Below are 18,517 nucleotides of genomic sequence, written 5' to 3'. Positions count from 1 at the left end.
CCTGTTTTCCAAAATGAGTATTTCAGCCTTCTCAGTGTTCTTCAAATCTCCCACCTCTCCCTTCACTGTTTATCTGCCAGTGTCAGCAGATAATCCCACTTCTTCTTTAAGAGAGAATAGGAGCCTTCAGACAGAAATTGCTTCAGCTTCCTGCCAACAGATATCAAATCGGCCTTTATAGGCACCATCCTCTCCACCTCCCCTCCTGTTAGATTGGAGCTCAGCTCTAGATCAGTGCATCTCAAGCTTTGATGTTTACAGTGATTCCTTAGATTTTGCTAAAAGGCAGATTCTTATTTAGTAGGTCTGGGTGGGGCCTGAGAGTCTGCATTTCTGTCATGTGTAGCTAGTGCTGTAGTTCATAATCACATTTTGAGTAGCAAAGTTCTCACTCCCGTTTCCTCTAGCCTTCTCAGGAACTTTGTTCTCTTAATTATGTCTCCTCTTCAACTTATTCATTCTGCAGCCTTCTTTCCAACAGTATTTTAACATTTCCAGGTCTCTTCTATCTTCAAAACGAAACACAAAAAACATCTTTCATCACATTTTCGGAACCAAACTTATTTTCATCTGCAGCTCACTCTCCCCAACATACACTGCTCTGTTATTTTTCTCTATTCCATTGAATTTACTCTCACCAAGGTCCTCGGTCCCCTACGCATCTATCAGTTTGTCATACTGTGGGGGCTTGTGTGTTGCTGCGAGGCTGGGAGCTATGCCACCAGGATTCAAATACCAGCAGGGTCATCCATGGCAGACAGGTTCCAGCTGAGCTTTCAGGCTAAGACTAGAAGAAGTACCTGGCGGTCTACTTCTGAAAAGAATTGGCCAGTGAAAACCTTGTGAATAGCAGTGCAATATTTTCTGATTTAGTGCCAGAAGATGAGCCCCTCAGGTTGGAAGGCGCTCAGAATACGACTGGGGAAGTTGCCTCCTCATAGTAGAGTCCACCTTAACCACGCGGATGGAGTCAAGGTTTTGAGACCTCCATTTGCTGATGTGGCACGACTCAAAATGAGAAGAAACAGCTGCAAACCTCCATTAATAACTGGAACCTGGAATGCATGAAGTGTGAATCTAGGAAAATTGGAAATCGTCAAAAATGAAATGGAACGCATGAACATCGATATCCTAGGCATTAGTGAGCTGAAATGGACTGGTATTGGTCATTTTGAATCGGACATTCATATAGTCTACTATGCTGGGAATGAGAGCTTGAAGAGGAATGGTGTTGCATTCATCGTCGAAAAGAACATTTCAAGATGTTAGTGATAGGATAATATCCATATGCCTACAAGGAAGACCAGTTAATACAACTATTATTAAAATTTACGCACCAACCACTAAGGCCAAAGATGAAGAAAGTGAAGATTTTTACTAACTCCTGCAGCCTGAAGTTGATCAAACATGCAGTCAGGATGCATTGATAATTACTGGTGATTGGAACTTGAAAGTTGGAAACAAAGAAAAAGTATCAGTAGTTGGGAAATATGGTCTTGGTGATAGAAATGATGCTGGAGATCGCATGATGGAATTTTGCAAGACCAAGACTTCTTCATTGCAAATACCTTTTTTCACCAACATAAATGGCGGCTATACATATAGACCTTGCCAGATAGAATACACAGGAATCATATCGACTACATCTGTGGAAAGAGATAATGGAAAAGCTCAATACCATCAGTCAGAACAAGGCCAGGGGCCAGCTGTGGAACAGACCATCAGTTACTCATATCCAAGTTCATATTGAAACTGAAGAAAATTAGAACAAGTTCACGAGAGCCAAAGTACAACCTTGAGTATATCCCACCTGAATTTAGAGACCATCTCAAGAATAGATTTGACGCGTTGAACACTAACAGCCAAAGACCAGACAAGGTGTGGAATGACTTCAAGGACATCATAGTTGAAGAAAGGAAGAGGTATTAAAAAGACAGGAGAGAAAGAAAAGACCAAAATGGATGTCAGAAGAGACTCTGAAACTTGCTCTTGAACATCAAGTAGCTAAAGCAAAAGGAAAAAGTGATGAAGTAAAATACCTGAACAGAAGATTTCAAAGGTCAGCTCAAGAAAAGTAAAGTATTATAATGACATGTGCAAAGACCTGGAGATGGAAAACCAAACAGGAAGAACATGCTCTGCATTTCTCAAGCTGAAAGAACTGAAGAAAAAATTCAAGCTTCGAATTGCAGTACTGAAGCATTCTGCAGGGGAAATACTAAACAACACAGGAAGCATCAAGAGAAGATGGAAGGGATACACAGAGTCTCTATACCGAAAAGAAGTGGTTGATGTTCCACCATTTCAGGAGGTAACATATGATCAGGAACCAGTGGTACTGAAGGAAGAAGTCCAGGCTGCACTGAGGCCATCAGCAAAGAACAAGGCTCCGGGAATTGATGGAATACCAGTTAAGATGTTTCAAAAAACAGATGCAGTGCTGGAAGTATTCAGTCATCTGTGCCAAGAAATTTGGAAGACAGCTACCTGGCCAACTGAACGCAAAATTATTGATCAATATCATTAATATCACGTGCAAGCAGAATTTTGCTGAAGATCATTCAAAAGCAGCTGCAGCAGTATATTGACAGGGAACTTCCAGAAATTCAGGCCAGATTTAGAAGAGGACGTGGTACCAGGGATATCATTGCTGATGTTGGATGGTCCTGGCTGAAAGCAGAGAATACCAGAAAGATATTTACCTGTGTTTTATTGACTATGCTAAGGCATTCAACTGTAGAATCGTATCAAATTATGAATAACATTTCGGAGAATGGGAATTCCAGAATACTTAATTGTGTGCATGAGGAATCTGTACATGGATTAAGAGGTAGTTGTCTGAACAGAACAAGGGGACACTGCATGGTTTAAAGTCAAGACAAGTGTGCATCAGGGTTGTATCCTTTCACCATACCTATCCAGTCTGTATGCTGAACAAATAATCTGAGAAGCTGCAGTATATGAAGAAAAACGGGGCATCAGCATTGGAGGAATACTCATTAACAGCCTGCATTATGCAGATGACACAATCTTGCTTGCTGAAAGTGAAGAGGATGTGAAGCACATACTGATGAAGATCAAAGACTACAGCCTTCAGTATGGATTACACGTCAACATAAAACAAAAATCCTCACAACTGGATCAATAATCAACATCATGATAAATGGAGAGGCGATTGATGTTGTCAGGAATTTTATATTACTTGATCCACAATCAACACCCGTGGAAGCGTCAGTTAAAAAAAATCAAAAGACGCATTGCATTGAGCAAATCAGCTGCAAAAATCCCCTTTAAAGTGTTGAAAAGTCACCTTGAGGACTAAGGTGCACCTGACTCAAGCCATGGTGTTTTCAGTCGCCTCCTATGTATACAAAAGCTGGACAATGAATAAGGAAGATGGAAGAAGAATTGATGCCTTCAAATTGTGGTATTAGAAAAAAGATATTGACTATACCACGGACTGCCAAAAGAGCGAACAAATCTGTCTTAGAAGAAGTAAAACTAAGTGCTTCTTGGAAGCAAGAATGGCGAGACTACATCTCACATACTTTGGACATGTCAGGAGGGATCAGTCTTTGGAGAAGGACACCATTAAGTAGAGGGTCAGCAAAGGAAAGGGAGGTCCTCAAGGAGATGGATTGACACAGTAGCTGCCAACAGTGAGTTCAAGCATAGCAACAATTGTGAGGATGGCTCAGGACTCGGCAGTGTTTCGTTCTGTTGTGCATCGGGTCGCTGTGAATCAGAACCAACTTGATGGCCCCTAACGACAACAACAAGGTCCTTAGTGACTTCCATGTCACCAGTGAGCATTTGTCTTCTCTACCTTGTGACCATTTTTGCAGCGTTTGATGCTGTTGACCGCTCTTTGCTTCTGGAGATGCTCTTCATCAGTAGTCTCCCCCCAGTAAAAAACACACCAATGTTTACCCAGTTTCACAGGCCACACACTAGCAAATTATTCTAATGCACCCTCCCCTACCTTTTCTTTTTCTTATTCAATTAGATACCTAGTCTTGTGTTCTACTTTGAGATTATCATATATGTTTACTGTTCTCCATCCCCCCACCACGATCCTGATCCAGGCATACATCTTCAGGGTCCTGGACTACTACACCACTATCCTGGATAGCCTTCTACAGCCTCTTGATGCTCTCCAGTATATTCTCTCCACTGCAGTTAGGGTGATCTGTTTCAAACATGAACTTTACAAGGGCATTCTCCTTCTATGGCAAATCCCTTAGGACAAAGCCAGAAAACCCTTTACACGGCTTACTCTGCTCTGGGCCTTGACTACCTCACTTGCTCACCTGATGGCACCATCCACACCTGTTTTTTTATATTTCTGTCCTACTCTACCATCTTCAGTTCCTCAAACATGCTGCACCCTTGATTCTGGTTTTTTGCATATCTCATTCCCATTGCCTGAAATATTTTCCCACTTCACTATTCGTCTAGCCAATTCTTACTTATTTTTTAAATCTCAGCTTCATTGGTGCTTTCCTGACCTTTTATTAATATGCTCCCACATCCTCCTCGTCCTCATCTTTTGTAAGCGGAAACATGTTTTTCTTCTTTATTGCGGAGTCTTCAGAGCCTAGGATAGTACCTAGCACATAATAAAAACTTAATAAATATTTGCTGAGTTTGATTGATAGAAGCCTGAGGATTTTAACTTGGGAAACAGTATTATGTAAGATTATTCCAATTATTAAGTTTAAGTAGAACACGACTTTCTTTGACATTTATTTCTGTATATTTATCTTCCATGTAGGTGAAGATGGTGGAACATGGTTTCTTGATCTTAAAAGCAAGGGTGGGAATGTTGGATATGGACAGCCCCCTGACCAGGCAGATGTGGTGATGAGTATGTCTACTGAAGATTTTATGAAAATGTTTTCTGGTGAGTTTTCAATTTTATCAGTTTACTTATTTAAAGAAAATTTAGTTCTGACCTTTTGCTTTATCCCTTTGCAAATAATCAAGGCTCATTAATGAAGCAGGAGAATCTTAGCAGTCCTTGATGTTGAAGAGCATGCAGTCTTGGGAAGGTTGTTATAACTGTTGCCTTTATTCCCTCTTCTACTTATCCAACAAACAGGGAATAGATGTCAGATTTTCCTTTTTGCATTACTGAGAAGCCAATAAGAAAATGTTGGAAACAGAGAGATAATTCAAAAGAACTCGTAGGTGGGCTTAATTTTACTAACTGGACTAAGAGATCATATTTCCAATAAGACCTTCATCAATAGAGGTACTAAACTGAGCTGCAGCTCCCTTATTGAGATTACAGTCCAGTGGCGTCACTAGCGTTGGTGTCACGCATACGGTAACTCATGCTCTCACCCCCCTACCCCACGCTAATTGCCATGGTATTGTAGATAAAAGACCAGAAAATTTGACAAAATCGGCAACCGTAGAAACACAGCAGCAATGAAAACAACAGCATGTCCTTATAGCGCTCCCAGATGAAACCATATGATTCAAAGCATCATTGTATTTGGGTAATAATGACAGCTCTAACCAGAGCACATTAGAAAGTTAAAGAGTAAATTAGCATAGAGTTTTTGCCTTCTAGGTATATTGATACATCTAAGTTGGGCTTATGAAAATTTTTTTGATGTTATAACTAACTGTAGAGATACTTTGATAAAACAACTTCTGCTGAAATACTGCACAAAAATTTTATAGACAGTCATTTTGATGTCACCCCCCTCTGACAGTGTCAGCCGGTGTGGTCTGCACTCCCCTTGCCCCTCTAGTGTTGCCACCATTAAGGCCATTCCTCAATCTTGACAGCTGACGTAATAAGAGATGGATAGCATCCCTCTACCCAGAGATTAGAATCAGTTCATTCTGGTTTGAACCCGTGCTGAGAATTTACATTTCTAACATGTTCCCAGGTGATGATAATATTGCTAGTTAGGGACACTTCTGAGAGCCACTAGTAGAGCAGTGATTTTCAAAACGTATTATATATAAGAATCACCCAGGGATATTGTTAAAATGTAGATTCTGAATCAGTATATTTGAGCTGGTAACGCAGATTCTCAGCAGAGGTTTGAGCCAGAAGGAACCGGTCTGAAGCTCTGCCTCTTCCATGGCCCAAACCCACTGCCTTTGAGTCAGTTCCGACTCATAGTAACCCTATACGGTTTCCCAGGCTGCAAATCTCTATGGAAGCAGACTGCCACATCTTTCTCCCGAAAGCCACTGGTGCTTTCAAACCACCCACCTTTCAGTTAGCTTTAACCACTGTGCCACTAGGCACACTATGGCCCAGTGACCCTGATTTCTGTGGAATGCCTAAACCAGAGAATCTTTTACATGATTCTCTATTCTGCCAATGGACCTCTAGTTGTGCCAGAAAAAATTTTAAGGTATTTTCTCTTATTTTCTACTCTTAAAACACTACTCCAAATGTTAATTAATACATGTATTTATCAGAAGCAGGACTGACTACTTTAAACTAAAATACTCTAACATTTTAATATAAAGATCTTTCATGTAATGAGTTATAAATACTATTTTTTGTTTGTTTTGTTTTAATCTTTATATATTGAAGATCACACTGTATTCTCTTTCTGCCCCGTAAATCCTGCTTTCCATTTCTAATCCTGGATGCTAATGGATTACATACTGTCTGGGCCAATCTGTATGTTATGTACTAATGGTCAAATTTTCTTCAACTTGCTCTTTTTTATTATATGAGAGTTAAATGTTGATTTAAAAACATTAGAAAATACACTTAGGAAAAAATAGAATTATTCTTTATCTTACCACTGAAAGGAGCCCTGGTGGTACAGTGGTTCAGTGCTCGGCTGCTAACCAAAAGGTGGGCAGTTCGAACCCACCAGCTGCTTCATGGAAGAAAGAAGTGGCAGTCAGTTTCCATAAAGATTACAACCTTGGAAACCCTATGGGGCAGTCTACTCTGTCCTACAGGGTTGCTATGAGTAGGAATTGACTAAATGGCAGCAGGATCTTACCAATGAAATGTTACCCTCAATTAGTTTTGGTTTGCAATCTTATGTACTTTTTTGGTAAATGTATATAAATACATATTTGTGCTTATAACAACAAGATCATACTATTAATATTTTTGGTAACCGTTTTCACTTAATACATTATAACATCTTTTCATGTTAATAGATACCGCTTCAATTATTTTTAATAGTTTGTTTAGTGTTTCAACAACTATTTCTCCCTAGAGCTTAAACACAGTGTTTTGGACATAGTAGATGCTCAGTAAATATTTTGTGAATTTGAATCTTATAAATATATAGTTTTTTGAACTTAAAGACCACTTAAAATAAAAATTTACTGTCATTCAAAATTGGAAGGAAATCACTCCCAGAGATCACATTATAGCTGTACAATAGACAGGCATATAAAATGAACAGTAACACCAGTGAGGAATGTGCACCTCAGAACAATCAACTAAATAAGACCTAAAGAGCAGCATTTACCCAAAAGCAAAATTCAGAAGGAAGGTAGGGGCAGGAAAGCTGGGCAGTTGGACACAGAGAACCCAGGAAGGAATGGGGGAGAGTGCTGACAACATTCAGGGATTTGCAACCAATGTCACCAAACAAGCTGTGTGTAAATTGTTGAATGGGAAACCAATTTACTCTGTAAACTTTCCCCTAACCAACAATAAAATGTTCAAAAAAATTTACTGTCAGCTTCTAAATTGAAATAATAATTATAGCTAATGTTTATTGTATGGTAACTGGGCTAAGCAATCTGCTCACAATCCTTTGCAATAAAATATTTCCTCCATTTTATAGAAACGGAGACTGAGGCTTTGTTGGATTAAACAATAAACTCAAGGTCATATACCGATTGAGTAAATGTTGGAGCTAGGATTGGAATTGAAGCTAACTGTAAAGTTCATGTTCTTAATCAGTACACTGTTCTGCCCTCCAAAGATGAAAGACTCAAGTGACTTTTTAAACTTTCATTTTATTTCTGTAGCATAAACTTATAAAAGTAGGCTTCCCATTTCTGTCTTTCTGTGAATGTGCCCCTGGATTGACTGGGGGAGATCAGTCAGTTATTTCAGTAATTTTTTTAAAACATAAGTATTTTATGAGGTCTGATTGGGAGCAAGTAAGTTTGCTGCTTCTTATGTCTTTCATTCTTACTCTTTATCCTATCTTTCCTTTGATTGGGCATAATAGTTCAGGCCTTATATCCTAAGCATTCTTTTTCAAGAGCCATAACCATTTATATGGCCTGATTTGTATAGTGGATATGTTATAAACATAAAAACTTACGGTAATTTATTAATCAAATAATCAGAATCGCTTCTTTTGGCCAGTAGAGGCCACTGCATGGTAAAGCAGTATGATAGAAATAAAATAAATTGTACAAGATTGCTTTATTGGATCAATACATGGGGCAGAGGAGTATTTGTAGAACATTGTGCTTAATAGCTGTTTTTTAAGAATAGTTAATTTTTAAACAGTATTCTTAGGTGTAATTATACCATAAAATTCACCCATTGCATGTGTACATAATTTTTAATAAATTTAAACTTGTACAACCATCACTACAATTCAATTTTAGAACAGTTCCACTACCCCAGAAAATTCCTTCACAACTCTTCATGGTCAGTCCTCATTTCCACCCCCCAGCCAGTCAGCCACTAATGTGCTTTCTGTATCTATACATTTGTCTTTTCTGGACATTTCAAATAAGTGAAATCAAACAGTAGGTAGTCTTTTGTGTCTGGCTACCTTCTCTTAGCAGAAGGCTTTTGAGATTCATCCATGTTGTGACATGTGTCAGTAGTTCAGTTCCTTTTTATTGCTAAATAATATTACATTGAATGAATATAACACATATTGTTTATCCACTGACCAGCTGATGGACATTTGGATTATTTTAAGTTTTGGTTATTATGGATAATGTTGGTATGAATATTCTCAAGCAAGTCTTTGTGTGGATGTATGTTTTCATTTCTCCTGGGTAGATTACCAGGAGTGGCATTGTTGGGTCATATGGCTTTTTTTTTTTATAATTTTTATTGTGCTTTAAGTGAAAGTTTACAAATCAAGTCAGCCTCTCACACAAAAACTTATGTACACCTTGCTACATACTCCCAATTACTCTCCCCCTAATGAGACAGTCTGCTCTCTCCCTCCACTCTCTTTTCATGTCCATTTCGCCAGCTTCTAAACCCCTCCACCGTCTCATCTCCCCTCCAGGCAGGAGATGCCAACATAGTCTCAAGTGTCCACCTGATCCAAGAAGCGCACTCCTCACCAGCATCCCTCTCCAACCCATTGTCCAGTCCAATCCATGTCTGAAGAGTTGGCTTTGGGAATGGTTCCTGTCCTGGGCCAACAGAAGGGTCTGGGGGCCGTGACCACCAGGGTCCTTCTAGTCTTAGTCAGACCATTAAGTCTGGTCTTTTTATGAGAATTTGGGATCTGCATCCCACTGCTCTTCTGCCCCCTCAGGGGTTCTCTGTTGTGTTTCCTGTCAGGGCAGTCATCGGTTGTAGCTGGGCACCATCTAGTTCTTCTGGTCTCAGGATGACGTAGTCTCTGGTTCATGTGGCCCTTTCTGTCTCTTGGGCTCGTAATTGCCTTGTGTCTTAGGTGTTCATTCTCCTTTGATCCAGGTGGGTTGAGACCAATTGATGCATCTTAGATGGCTGCTTGCTAGCGTTTGAGACCCCAGACGCCACTCTTCAAAGTGGGATGCAGAATGTTTTCTTAATACATTTTATTACGCCAGTTGACTTAGATGTCCCCTGAAACCATGGTCCCCAATCCCCTGTCCCTGCTACACTGGTCATATGGCATTTTGATATGTAGCTTTTAAAGAAACTACCAATTGTTTGCTGCTGTAGTTTCTTCATATCCTCACCAACGCTTACTGTTGTCTTTTTTATAGCCATCCTACTAGGTGTGTAGTGATATCTCATTGTGGGGTTAATTTGCATTTCCCTAATAATGATGTTGAATATCTTTTCATGTGGTTAATAGCTATTTATATATCTTATTTGGTGAACTGTCTATTCAAATCCTTTGCCCAGTTTTTAAATTCAGTTTTTATTTTTACTGAGTTGTAAGAACTCTTTATATATTCATGTTTTTTATTAGATACATGTTATGCAAATATTTTCTTCTCTTTCCTCTCATCCCCTCCTCCTCTCCCTTTTCCCTTCTCCTTGTTTTTCTCCTCCTTGTCCTGTTCCTCCTCCTCTTGTTCTTCTTTACTTCCACCCCACATTGGGATAAGGTATAAAGAAACTAAGCAGATCTTCCTATCTCTCTCCCACAACCTCTTGATACAGTTTTCTACTCTGTCCAATGTGTAAGATAATCAGGTCACTCTTTTTCCTGGAGCCCTTTGTCATCTTGTTACAGTCTAAATGGTAGTTCAGTGAGCCCGTTACACAGGGGTTGTCCTAGGAATACCTTTAACTCTTTCCTACATTCACTCTCCTATTTTCTGGATGTCATGTCTTCTTTTTGGTTTATGTCCTCATGTTAGCAGCATACATTGTCCAGCAGCTTCCTGACAGAGGATACATGAGGTAATTTTTTTGTATGTATCTGAAATAACTTATTTTCACCCAAGCACACAGGATTGATTGATTGGTTCAGTAGAGATTTCTGGGTTGAAATTCATTTTCCCTCAAAATATTTGAAGTCATTCTTCATCTCTAAGATTACCGTGGAGAATTTGATATTATCTTTATTCTTAATCTTTCACATCCACCCTTCCCCTTTCTGAAAGCTTTTGGAATCTGAATCATCCCTTTCACTGTAGTGTTCTGAAATTTCACAATAATACAAGCTGGTGTGCTCTCTTTTTCTTTTCATTTCTCCGGGTATTTGGTGGACCCCTTGGAAATATTCTTATATCATTTCTTTGATACTTCTCTCTCTCTCTCTCTCAATTTTCTCCATTCTCACCTTCTAGGGGGAAAAATTGATCCTTTGATATAATCATTTTTTTCTTTGACTTTCTAGGAGATTTCTTCACCTTCTTGCTACCATTCTATTACATTTTCATATTACCTATCAAAATTTTAATTTCCAAGAGCTCACTGTTGTTTTCTGATTCTTTGTTCTTCTTCTCCTCCTACTCCCCACTTTCACCTCCTTCAGCTGCGTCTCTTTCTCCTTCCCTTCTCCCTGCTCCCCCTACCCTTTTTCTCTATACTCCTCCTCTTACGCCTCACACCAGCATCCTGTTTTTGATCCATGGCTGCAAGATCTACTCTCATCTCTGAGGACATGAGTTATGGGATTTTTTAAATTGGTTCTTAATTCACTTCTACTTATGCATTCTGTTTTTTTCTCAAAGTTCCTTTTATCTGTTTGTTTTTGCCACCATTTGACCTCAATTCATCTTTATGGGCATAGTACTATAAAGCTGATTGGAAGCTGTGTATGTGTTGGGCTTCCCTATAGAGTGTGTCTTAGTTATCTAGTACTGCTATAACAGAAATACCACAAGTGGATGGCTTTAACAAAGAGAAATTTATTCTCTCACAGTCTAGGAGGCCGGAAGTCCAAATTCAGAGAGCCAGCTCCAGTGGAAAGCTTTTTCTCTCTGTCAGCTCTGGGAGAAGATCCTTATTGTAAGTCTTCCCCAGTCGAGGAGCTTCTCAGCACAGGGACTTCGGGTCCAAAGGACACGCTGTTCTCCTGGCTCTTACTTCTGTGGTATGAGGTCCCCTTGTCTCTCTGCTCCCTTCTGTCTTTTATATTCCAACAGAGAGTGACTTAAGATATAATCTAATCTTAAAGATTTGAGTCCTGCCTCATTAACATAACTGTTGCTAATCACACCTCCGATAGGAACATCACATCAGATGACAAAATGGTGGACAGTAACACAATACTGGGAATCATGGCCTAGCCAAGTTGAAAGATATTTTGGGGGGACAGAATTGAATCCATGACAGAGTGACAGAGCATAGAACCAGTTTTTTAGCTTAAGGACACCCAAATGTCAGTGTTAGTAAGTCTTTTGAGGGACTGTTCTGTTCCTTCAAAGAATAAAGACTTTCCGGCATCTTCTTTGTAAATTAGAGTTATCCTTTAACCTGTGATTTGTAAGTTTAGGTGTTTTAACATCCTATTTTCTTGAAGTAGTATATAGTTCAATTTATTCATTAAAACGAAAAACTTGGACTTGATCTGTAGCCAAGCTATACCACTTTGCTACAACTTCTATTTTGAATAATATAAAAGTGTTTAGTATTTCAATAGATTATGTATATATAAGTGCGTGTGTATAAATATGTGTATATATACATTTATATATATCTATAAATACATATAGTGTACTTTATTTATACAATGAAACCTGAGAGCTGGAACTTGATGGGACTGCCTTGTTTTTCTAGGTTTCGCATGTTTTCCTCCTTTGACAGGGTGCAGTCTTACCGCTTTTCCATCGCTCATTTTAGTGGAAAATATTTGCGTTTTCCTTCTCTGACAGGTTTCCACCTTACACAGGTGGTTCCGCCTTTCACAGGTTTTACTGTATAATATATAAAAGAAATTAGCCCACACATTCTTTCTACAAAGAGCACAGTGAAGGTTTACTAGTGCACCAAGCATATATTCTTCCTTCTAAGAGATGTGACCTGTATATAAATTGTCATAATAAAAAAACCCAAAGCAAACTCATTGCCGTTGAGTCTATTCTGACTCAAAACGAACCTGTAGGACAAAGTAGAACTGCCCCATAGGGTTCCAAGGAGTGGCTGGTGGATTTGAACTGCCAACCTATTGGTTAGCAGCCATAGCTCTTACCCACTGTGCTACCAGGGCTCCAAATTGTCATAATATAAGGCAGAAATCATAAATGAGAGTCAGACAGGCCTGGCTTTGAATTACAGGGCTGCTGTATACAAGTTGTGTGACTGTGGGCAAGTCTCAAAATCCTCACTGAGCCTCCACTTCTTCATTCATTCCACTGCGTGACAGACATTGTACAAGCACCGGAAATGAGAGTAGCAAATAAAAACAAAGTCCTCTACCTCTGTGGAGCCTACATTAATTATATACTATATTGTTATTAGTGATGGTTCTATTTTAGTGCTAACATTTTATATCTTGGCATTTCTGTAGTCAAAATAATGCTAACACATACTTTTGTGCCTGTACACTATGCTAAGATCATTTTTTTTGAGTGTTGTATACATTTGAACTGTTTGATTTTTTTTTAATTTAAACTTGAAGTATTAAAAGCTTAATGAACTATAATAGATTGGAAAATTAACTAAAATAGTATTTGTTTATCACAATTCATTTGAGGACTATATATCCTTTAGTGTACTGTGACTAAATATATAAATGTTGCATCTTCAGCTTATTGCTATAGGAATTGAGATTCCCAAGATACTGATATGCAATGGGGTAATAGAAATTTCTGTGCTTCCAAGGTTTATAGAACTCAAGGAAATTATTTTTTTATTTGCTTTAGGTGAAACTTTGCAACTCAAGTTAGTTTCTCATACAAAAATTCATACACATTGTTATTTGACCCTGGTTGCTCTCCCTATGATGAGATTGCACATTCCTCCTTTCCACCCCAGATTTCTCGTGTCCATTCATCCAGCTCCTATCCCCTTCTGCCTTCTCATCTAGCCTCTGGACAGGAGCTGCCCATTTAGTCTCGTGTATTTACTTGAATTAAGAGGCACACTCCTTACAAGTATCATTTTATGTCTTATGGTCCAGTCTATTCTTTGTCTGATGAGTTGGCTTCAGGAATGGTTTTAGTTCTGAGTTAACAGAGTCCGGGGCCATGTCTTCTGGGGTTCCTCCAGTCTCAGTCAGACCATTAAGTCTGGTCCTTTTATTAGAATTTGAGTTCTGCACCCCATTTTTTTCCTGCTCGGTCAGAGACTCTTTGTTGTGTTCCTTGTCAGAGCGGTCATTAGTGGTAGCCAGATATCATCTGGTTCTCCTGATCTCAGGCTGATGGAGTCTCTGGTTTATGTGGCCCTTTTCGTCTCTTGGGCTAATATTTTCCTTGTGTCTTTGGTGTTCTTCATTCTTCTTTGCTCCAGGTGGGTTAGGACCAATTGATGCATCTTAGATGGCCACTGGCTAGCTCTTAAGACCCCAGACGCCATTCACCAAAGTGGGATGCAGAATATTTTCTTAATACACTTTGTTATGCCAGTTGACCTAGATGTCTCCTGAAACCATGGTCCCCAGACCTCTACCCCTGCTACACTGTTCCTCAAGTGTTTGGTTATGTTCAGGAAACTTCTTAGATTTTGGTTTAGTCCATTGGTGCAGACTTCCACTGTATTGTGTGTTGTTCTTCACCTAAGATAATTCTTGTGTACTATGGGGTTTTATCTAGTTAGTGAATTCCCCTTTTCCTCCCTTCCCACCCTTGTAACCATCAAAGAATGTTTTCTTCTGTGTTTAAACCTTTTCTTGAGTTCTTTTAATAGTGGTATTATACAATATTTATCCTTTTACAACTGACTAATCTCACTCAACATAATACCTTCCAGATTCATCCGTGTTAGATGTTTTGCAGATTCGTTGTTCTTTATCACTGAGTAGTATTCCATTGTTTGAATATACCATAATTTCTTTATTCTTCTGTTGATGGGTACCTTGGTTGCTTCCATCTTTTTGCTATTGTGAACAGTGCTGCAATGAACATGGGTGTGCATATATCTATTCATGTGATGGCTCTTATATCTCTAGGATATATTGCACGGAGTGGGATTGCTGGATTATATGGTACTTGTATTCCTAGCTTTTAAAGGAAGCACCAAATCCATTTCCAAAGTGGCTGTACCATTTTACATTCCCACCAGCAGTGTGTAAGTGTTCGAGTCTCTCCATAATCTCACCAACATTTATTATTTTGTGTTTTTTGGATTAAAGCTAGACTTGTGGTGAGATGGTATCTCATTATAGTTTTGATCTGCATTTCTCTAATGGCTAATGATCATGAGCATTTCCTCGTGTATCCATTAGCCACCTGAATGTCTTCTTTGGTGACGTGCCTGTTCATATCCTTTGCCCGTTTTTTAATTGAGTTATTTGTCTTTTTGTGGTTGAAGTTTTGCAGTATCTTACAGATTTTAGAGGTTAGACGCTGATCGGATTTGTCATAGCCCAAATTTTTTTCCCAGTCTGTAGGTTGTCTTTTTACTCTTTTGGTGAAGACTTTGAATGAGCTTAAGTGTTTGACTTTTAGGAGCTCCTGGTTACCTAGTTTCTCTTCTGGTGTTTGTGCATTGTTAGTTATGGTTTGTTTTCTGTTTATGCCATGTATTAGGGCTCCTAGCATTGTCAATATTTTCTCTTCCATGATCTTTATCATTTTAGATTTTATATTTAGGTCTTTGATCCATCTTGAGCTCGTTTTTGTGCATGGTGTGAGGTATGCGTCTTGTTTTTTTGCAGGAGGATATTATCCAGGTATGCCAGGACCATATGTTAAAGAAACTGTCTTTTCCCCAGTTAATGGACTTTGGGTCTTTGTGAAATAACAGCCGCTCATAGGTGGATGAATTTACGTCTGGATTCTCAATTCTGTTCCATCGGTCTATGTATCAGTTGTTGTACCAGTACCAGGCTGTTTTGACTACCGTGGCAGTATAATAGACTCTGAAATCAGGTAGTGTGAGGCCTCACACTTTGTTCTTCTTTAGTAATGCTTTACTTATCTGAGGCCTCTTCCCTTTCCATGTGAAGTTGGTTATTTGTTTCTCCATCTCATTAAAAAATGTTGTTGGAATTTAGATCAGGATTGCATTGTATCTGTAGATTGCTTTGGGTAGAATTGACGTTTTCACAATGTTGAGTCTTCCTATCCATGAGCAAGATATGTTTTTCCACTTATGTAGGTCTCTTTTGGTTTCTTGAAGTAGCATCTTGTATTTTTCTTTGTATAGGTCCTTTTACATCTCTGGCTAGATTTATTCCTAAGTGTTTTATCTTCTTGGGGGCTATTGTAAATGGTTTGATTTGGTGATTTCCTCTTTGAAGTTCTTTTTGTTGGTGTAGAGGAATCCAACTGATTTTTGTATGTTTTTCTTGTATCCTGATACTCTGCTGAACTCTTCTAATAGTTTCAGTAGTTTTCTTGTGGATTCTTTGAGGTTTTCTGTGTATAAATAAGATCATATCATCTGCAAATAGGGATACTTTTACTTCTTCCTTACTGATTTGGATGCCCTTTATTTCTTTATCTAGCCTAAAGGCTCTGGCTAGGACCTCCAGCACAATATTGAATAAGAGTGGTGATAAAGGGCACCCTTGTCTGGTTCCCGATCTCAAGGGGAATGTTTTCAGACTCTCTGCATTTAATGTGATGCTGGCTGTTGGCTTTGTTTAAATGCCCTTTATTTTGTTGAGGAATTTCCCTTCTATTCCTATTTTGCTGAGTTTTTATCATGAATGGGTGTTGGACTTTGTCAAATGCCTTTTCTGCATCAATTGATAAGATCATGTGGCTCTTTTGTTTTATTTATGTGATGCATTATATTGATTGTTTTTCTAATGTTGAACCATCCCTACATACCTCGTATGAATCTCACTTAGTCATGGTAAATTATTTTTTTGATATGTTATTGAATTCTATTGGCTAGAATTTTGTTGAGGATTTTTGCATCTATGTTTATGAGGTATATTAGTCTGTATTTTTGTGTGTGTGTGTGTGATGTCTTCACCTCGTTTTTGTGTGAGGATTATGCTGGCTTCATAGAATGAGTTTGGGAGTATTCCATCCTTTTCTATGCTGTGAAATACCTTTAGTAGTAGTAGTGTTATCTCTTTTCTGAAAGTTTGTTAGAATTCTCCAGTGAAGCCATCAGGGCCAGAGCGTTTTTTAATTACCTTTTCAATCTCTTCTTTTGTTATAGGTTTATTTAGTTGTTTTACCTCTGTTTGTGTTAGTTCCGGTGGATAGTGTGTTTCTAGAAATTTGTCCATTTCCTCTAGGTTTTCAAATTTGTTGGAGTGCAGTTTTTCATAGTATTCTATTCTGATTCTTTTGAGTCTGTTGTGATATTGCCCATCTCATTTCTTATTTGAGTTCTTTGCTTCCTCTCATGTTTTTCTTTTGTCAGTTTGGCCAATGGTTTATTGATTTTGTTGATCTTTTCAAAGAACCAGCTTTTGGTCTTGTTAACTCTGTCAATTGTTTTTCTATTCTCCATTTCATTTAATTCTGCTCTAATTTTTATTATTTCCTTTCTTCTGGTGCCCGAGGGCTTCTTTTGCTCCTCTCTTTCTACTTTTTCAATTTTGGCCCTTTCTTCTTTTTGGATGTGTGCATTTATTGCCATAAATTGACCTTTGAGCACTGCTTTTCCTGCGTCCCAAAGGTTCTGGTAAAATGTGTTTTCATTTTCATTTGATTCTGTGCATTTCTTTATTCCATTCTTAATTTTTTCTGTAACCCAGTAGTTTTTTAGCAAGGTGTTGTTCAGTTTCCATGAATTTGATTTTCAAGGAAATTATTTTTATGATGTATGTTCTCGAAGCAGTCAGTACATCCGTAAGGGCACTAATCAATGCTTTTCTCTCTCTTGTTTTCTCATTTTAGGGAAACTAAAACCAACAATGGCATTCATGTCAGGAAAATTGAAGATTAAAGGTAACATGGCCCTAGCAATCAAATTGGAGAAGTTAATGAATCAGATCAGTTCACGACTGTGAAGGAAAGAAAAAAAAAAAAAAAAAAATGTCCACCACTAAGCTCAACAAGTAAAAAGCTCAACTTCTTAAAATCTAATCGCTTGTTTTCTTCCCTGTTGTATAATAAGGATATATGCATGTTTGTCTTGGAAAAAATGGAATTTATCTGTAAGGATTGAAATTGCAATTAAAACAGCTAGCTAATCAAATATAAGCTTCATTAGATGGAATTCTAAGACATTCAGATTTTTGCATCTGTGGGTTTTGTTCTCAGAGCCTTATATCTCGTTCACAATTTTCTTCTAGGAAAAGTATAATAAGCAATCAATCCAGGTCAAGCAGTAAAATTATCTCTTTTCGTAGGTTCTTCCCATGTAGTTAGTCTGTTTAAAATTTTTAGTTTTGGATTGTATACTAGTGAGAATCTTAATGGTGTTTTCAACCTTTATATGCTTATTTTAACAAATATCTACAATGTATTTTTACAGAAATCACATAATAAACTACTTAATAAATACTACTTCTGAGTATTAAATGAAACAAAAACACTGAGTTTTTCATTTTGTTAACTAGCTTTCCAGGTGTATGATATATACAGGAAAATATTAATGTAATTCAACTAATCTCAGTATGCATTCTATTTAAAAGTATAACAAATGACCTAAAATAATTTTCTCTTCAGAAGCATGCACTTGGTCACAATGTTTTGAAATGAGAACATTAGAATAGATGATTTAAAAAAAAATGCTAAACTTAAACTCCACCTATAATCAGTTAAAAACACTTACTTTGTGTAATTCTTTTACTCCTCATTTTTCATTCCTCAAGATTATTATGCTATTAAGTGATTTAGCTCATTCTGA

At 38.1% G+C, this 18,517-nt stretch overlaps 1 protein-coding gene across 7 annotated transcripts in view; it reads left to right on the top strand.

Moving 5' to 3' along the window:
• HSDL2 (hydroxysteroid dehydrogenase like 2) overlaps positions 1-18,212 on the top strand; it is a 68,454-nt gene extending 50,242 nt beyond the window's left edge. For 2 of the 7 annotated variants that reach the window (XM_010587734.3, XM_023545049.2), the window contains 2 exons: positions 4,775-4,903; positions 17,563-18,210. In XM_010587734.3, coding sequence (XP_010586036.2) covers positions 4,775-4,903; positions 17,563-17,675 — 242 coding nt within the window. In that variant the 3' untranslated portion in view covers positions 17,676-18,210. Of the gene's footprint in view, positions 1-4,774; positions 4,904-11,519; positions 11,691-17,562 lie in introns of all 7 variants that reach the window. The other 5 variants (XM_064291607.1, XM_064291608.1, XR_010323048.1 and 2 more) reach the window with 4 other exon arrangements.
• Positions 18,213-18,517: the final 305 nt, after the last annotated feature.

Source organism: Loxodonta africana, chromosome 9 (assembly GCF_030014295.1).
Source record: "Loxodonta africana isolate mLoxAfr1 chromosome 9, mLoxAfr1.hap2, whole genome shotgun sequence".
In the NCBI taxonomy this organism is placed as follows: Eukaryota; Metazoa; Chordata; class Mammalia; order Proboscidea; family Elephantidae; genus Loxodonta; species Loxodonta africana.
The sequence above is the reverse complement of the archived record's forward strand: the minus strand, read 5'-3'. Positions and strand labels throughout refer to the sequence as shown.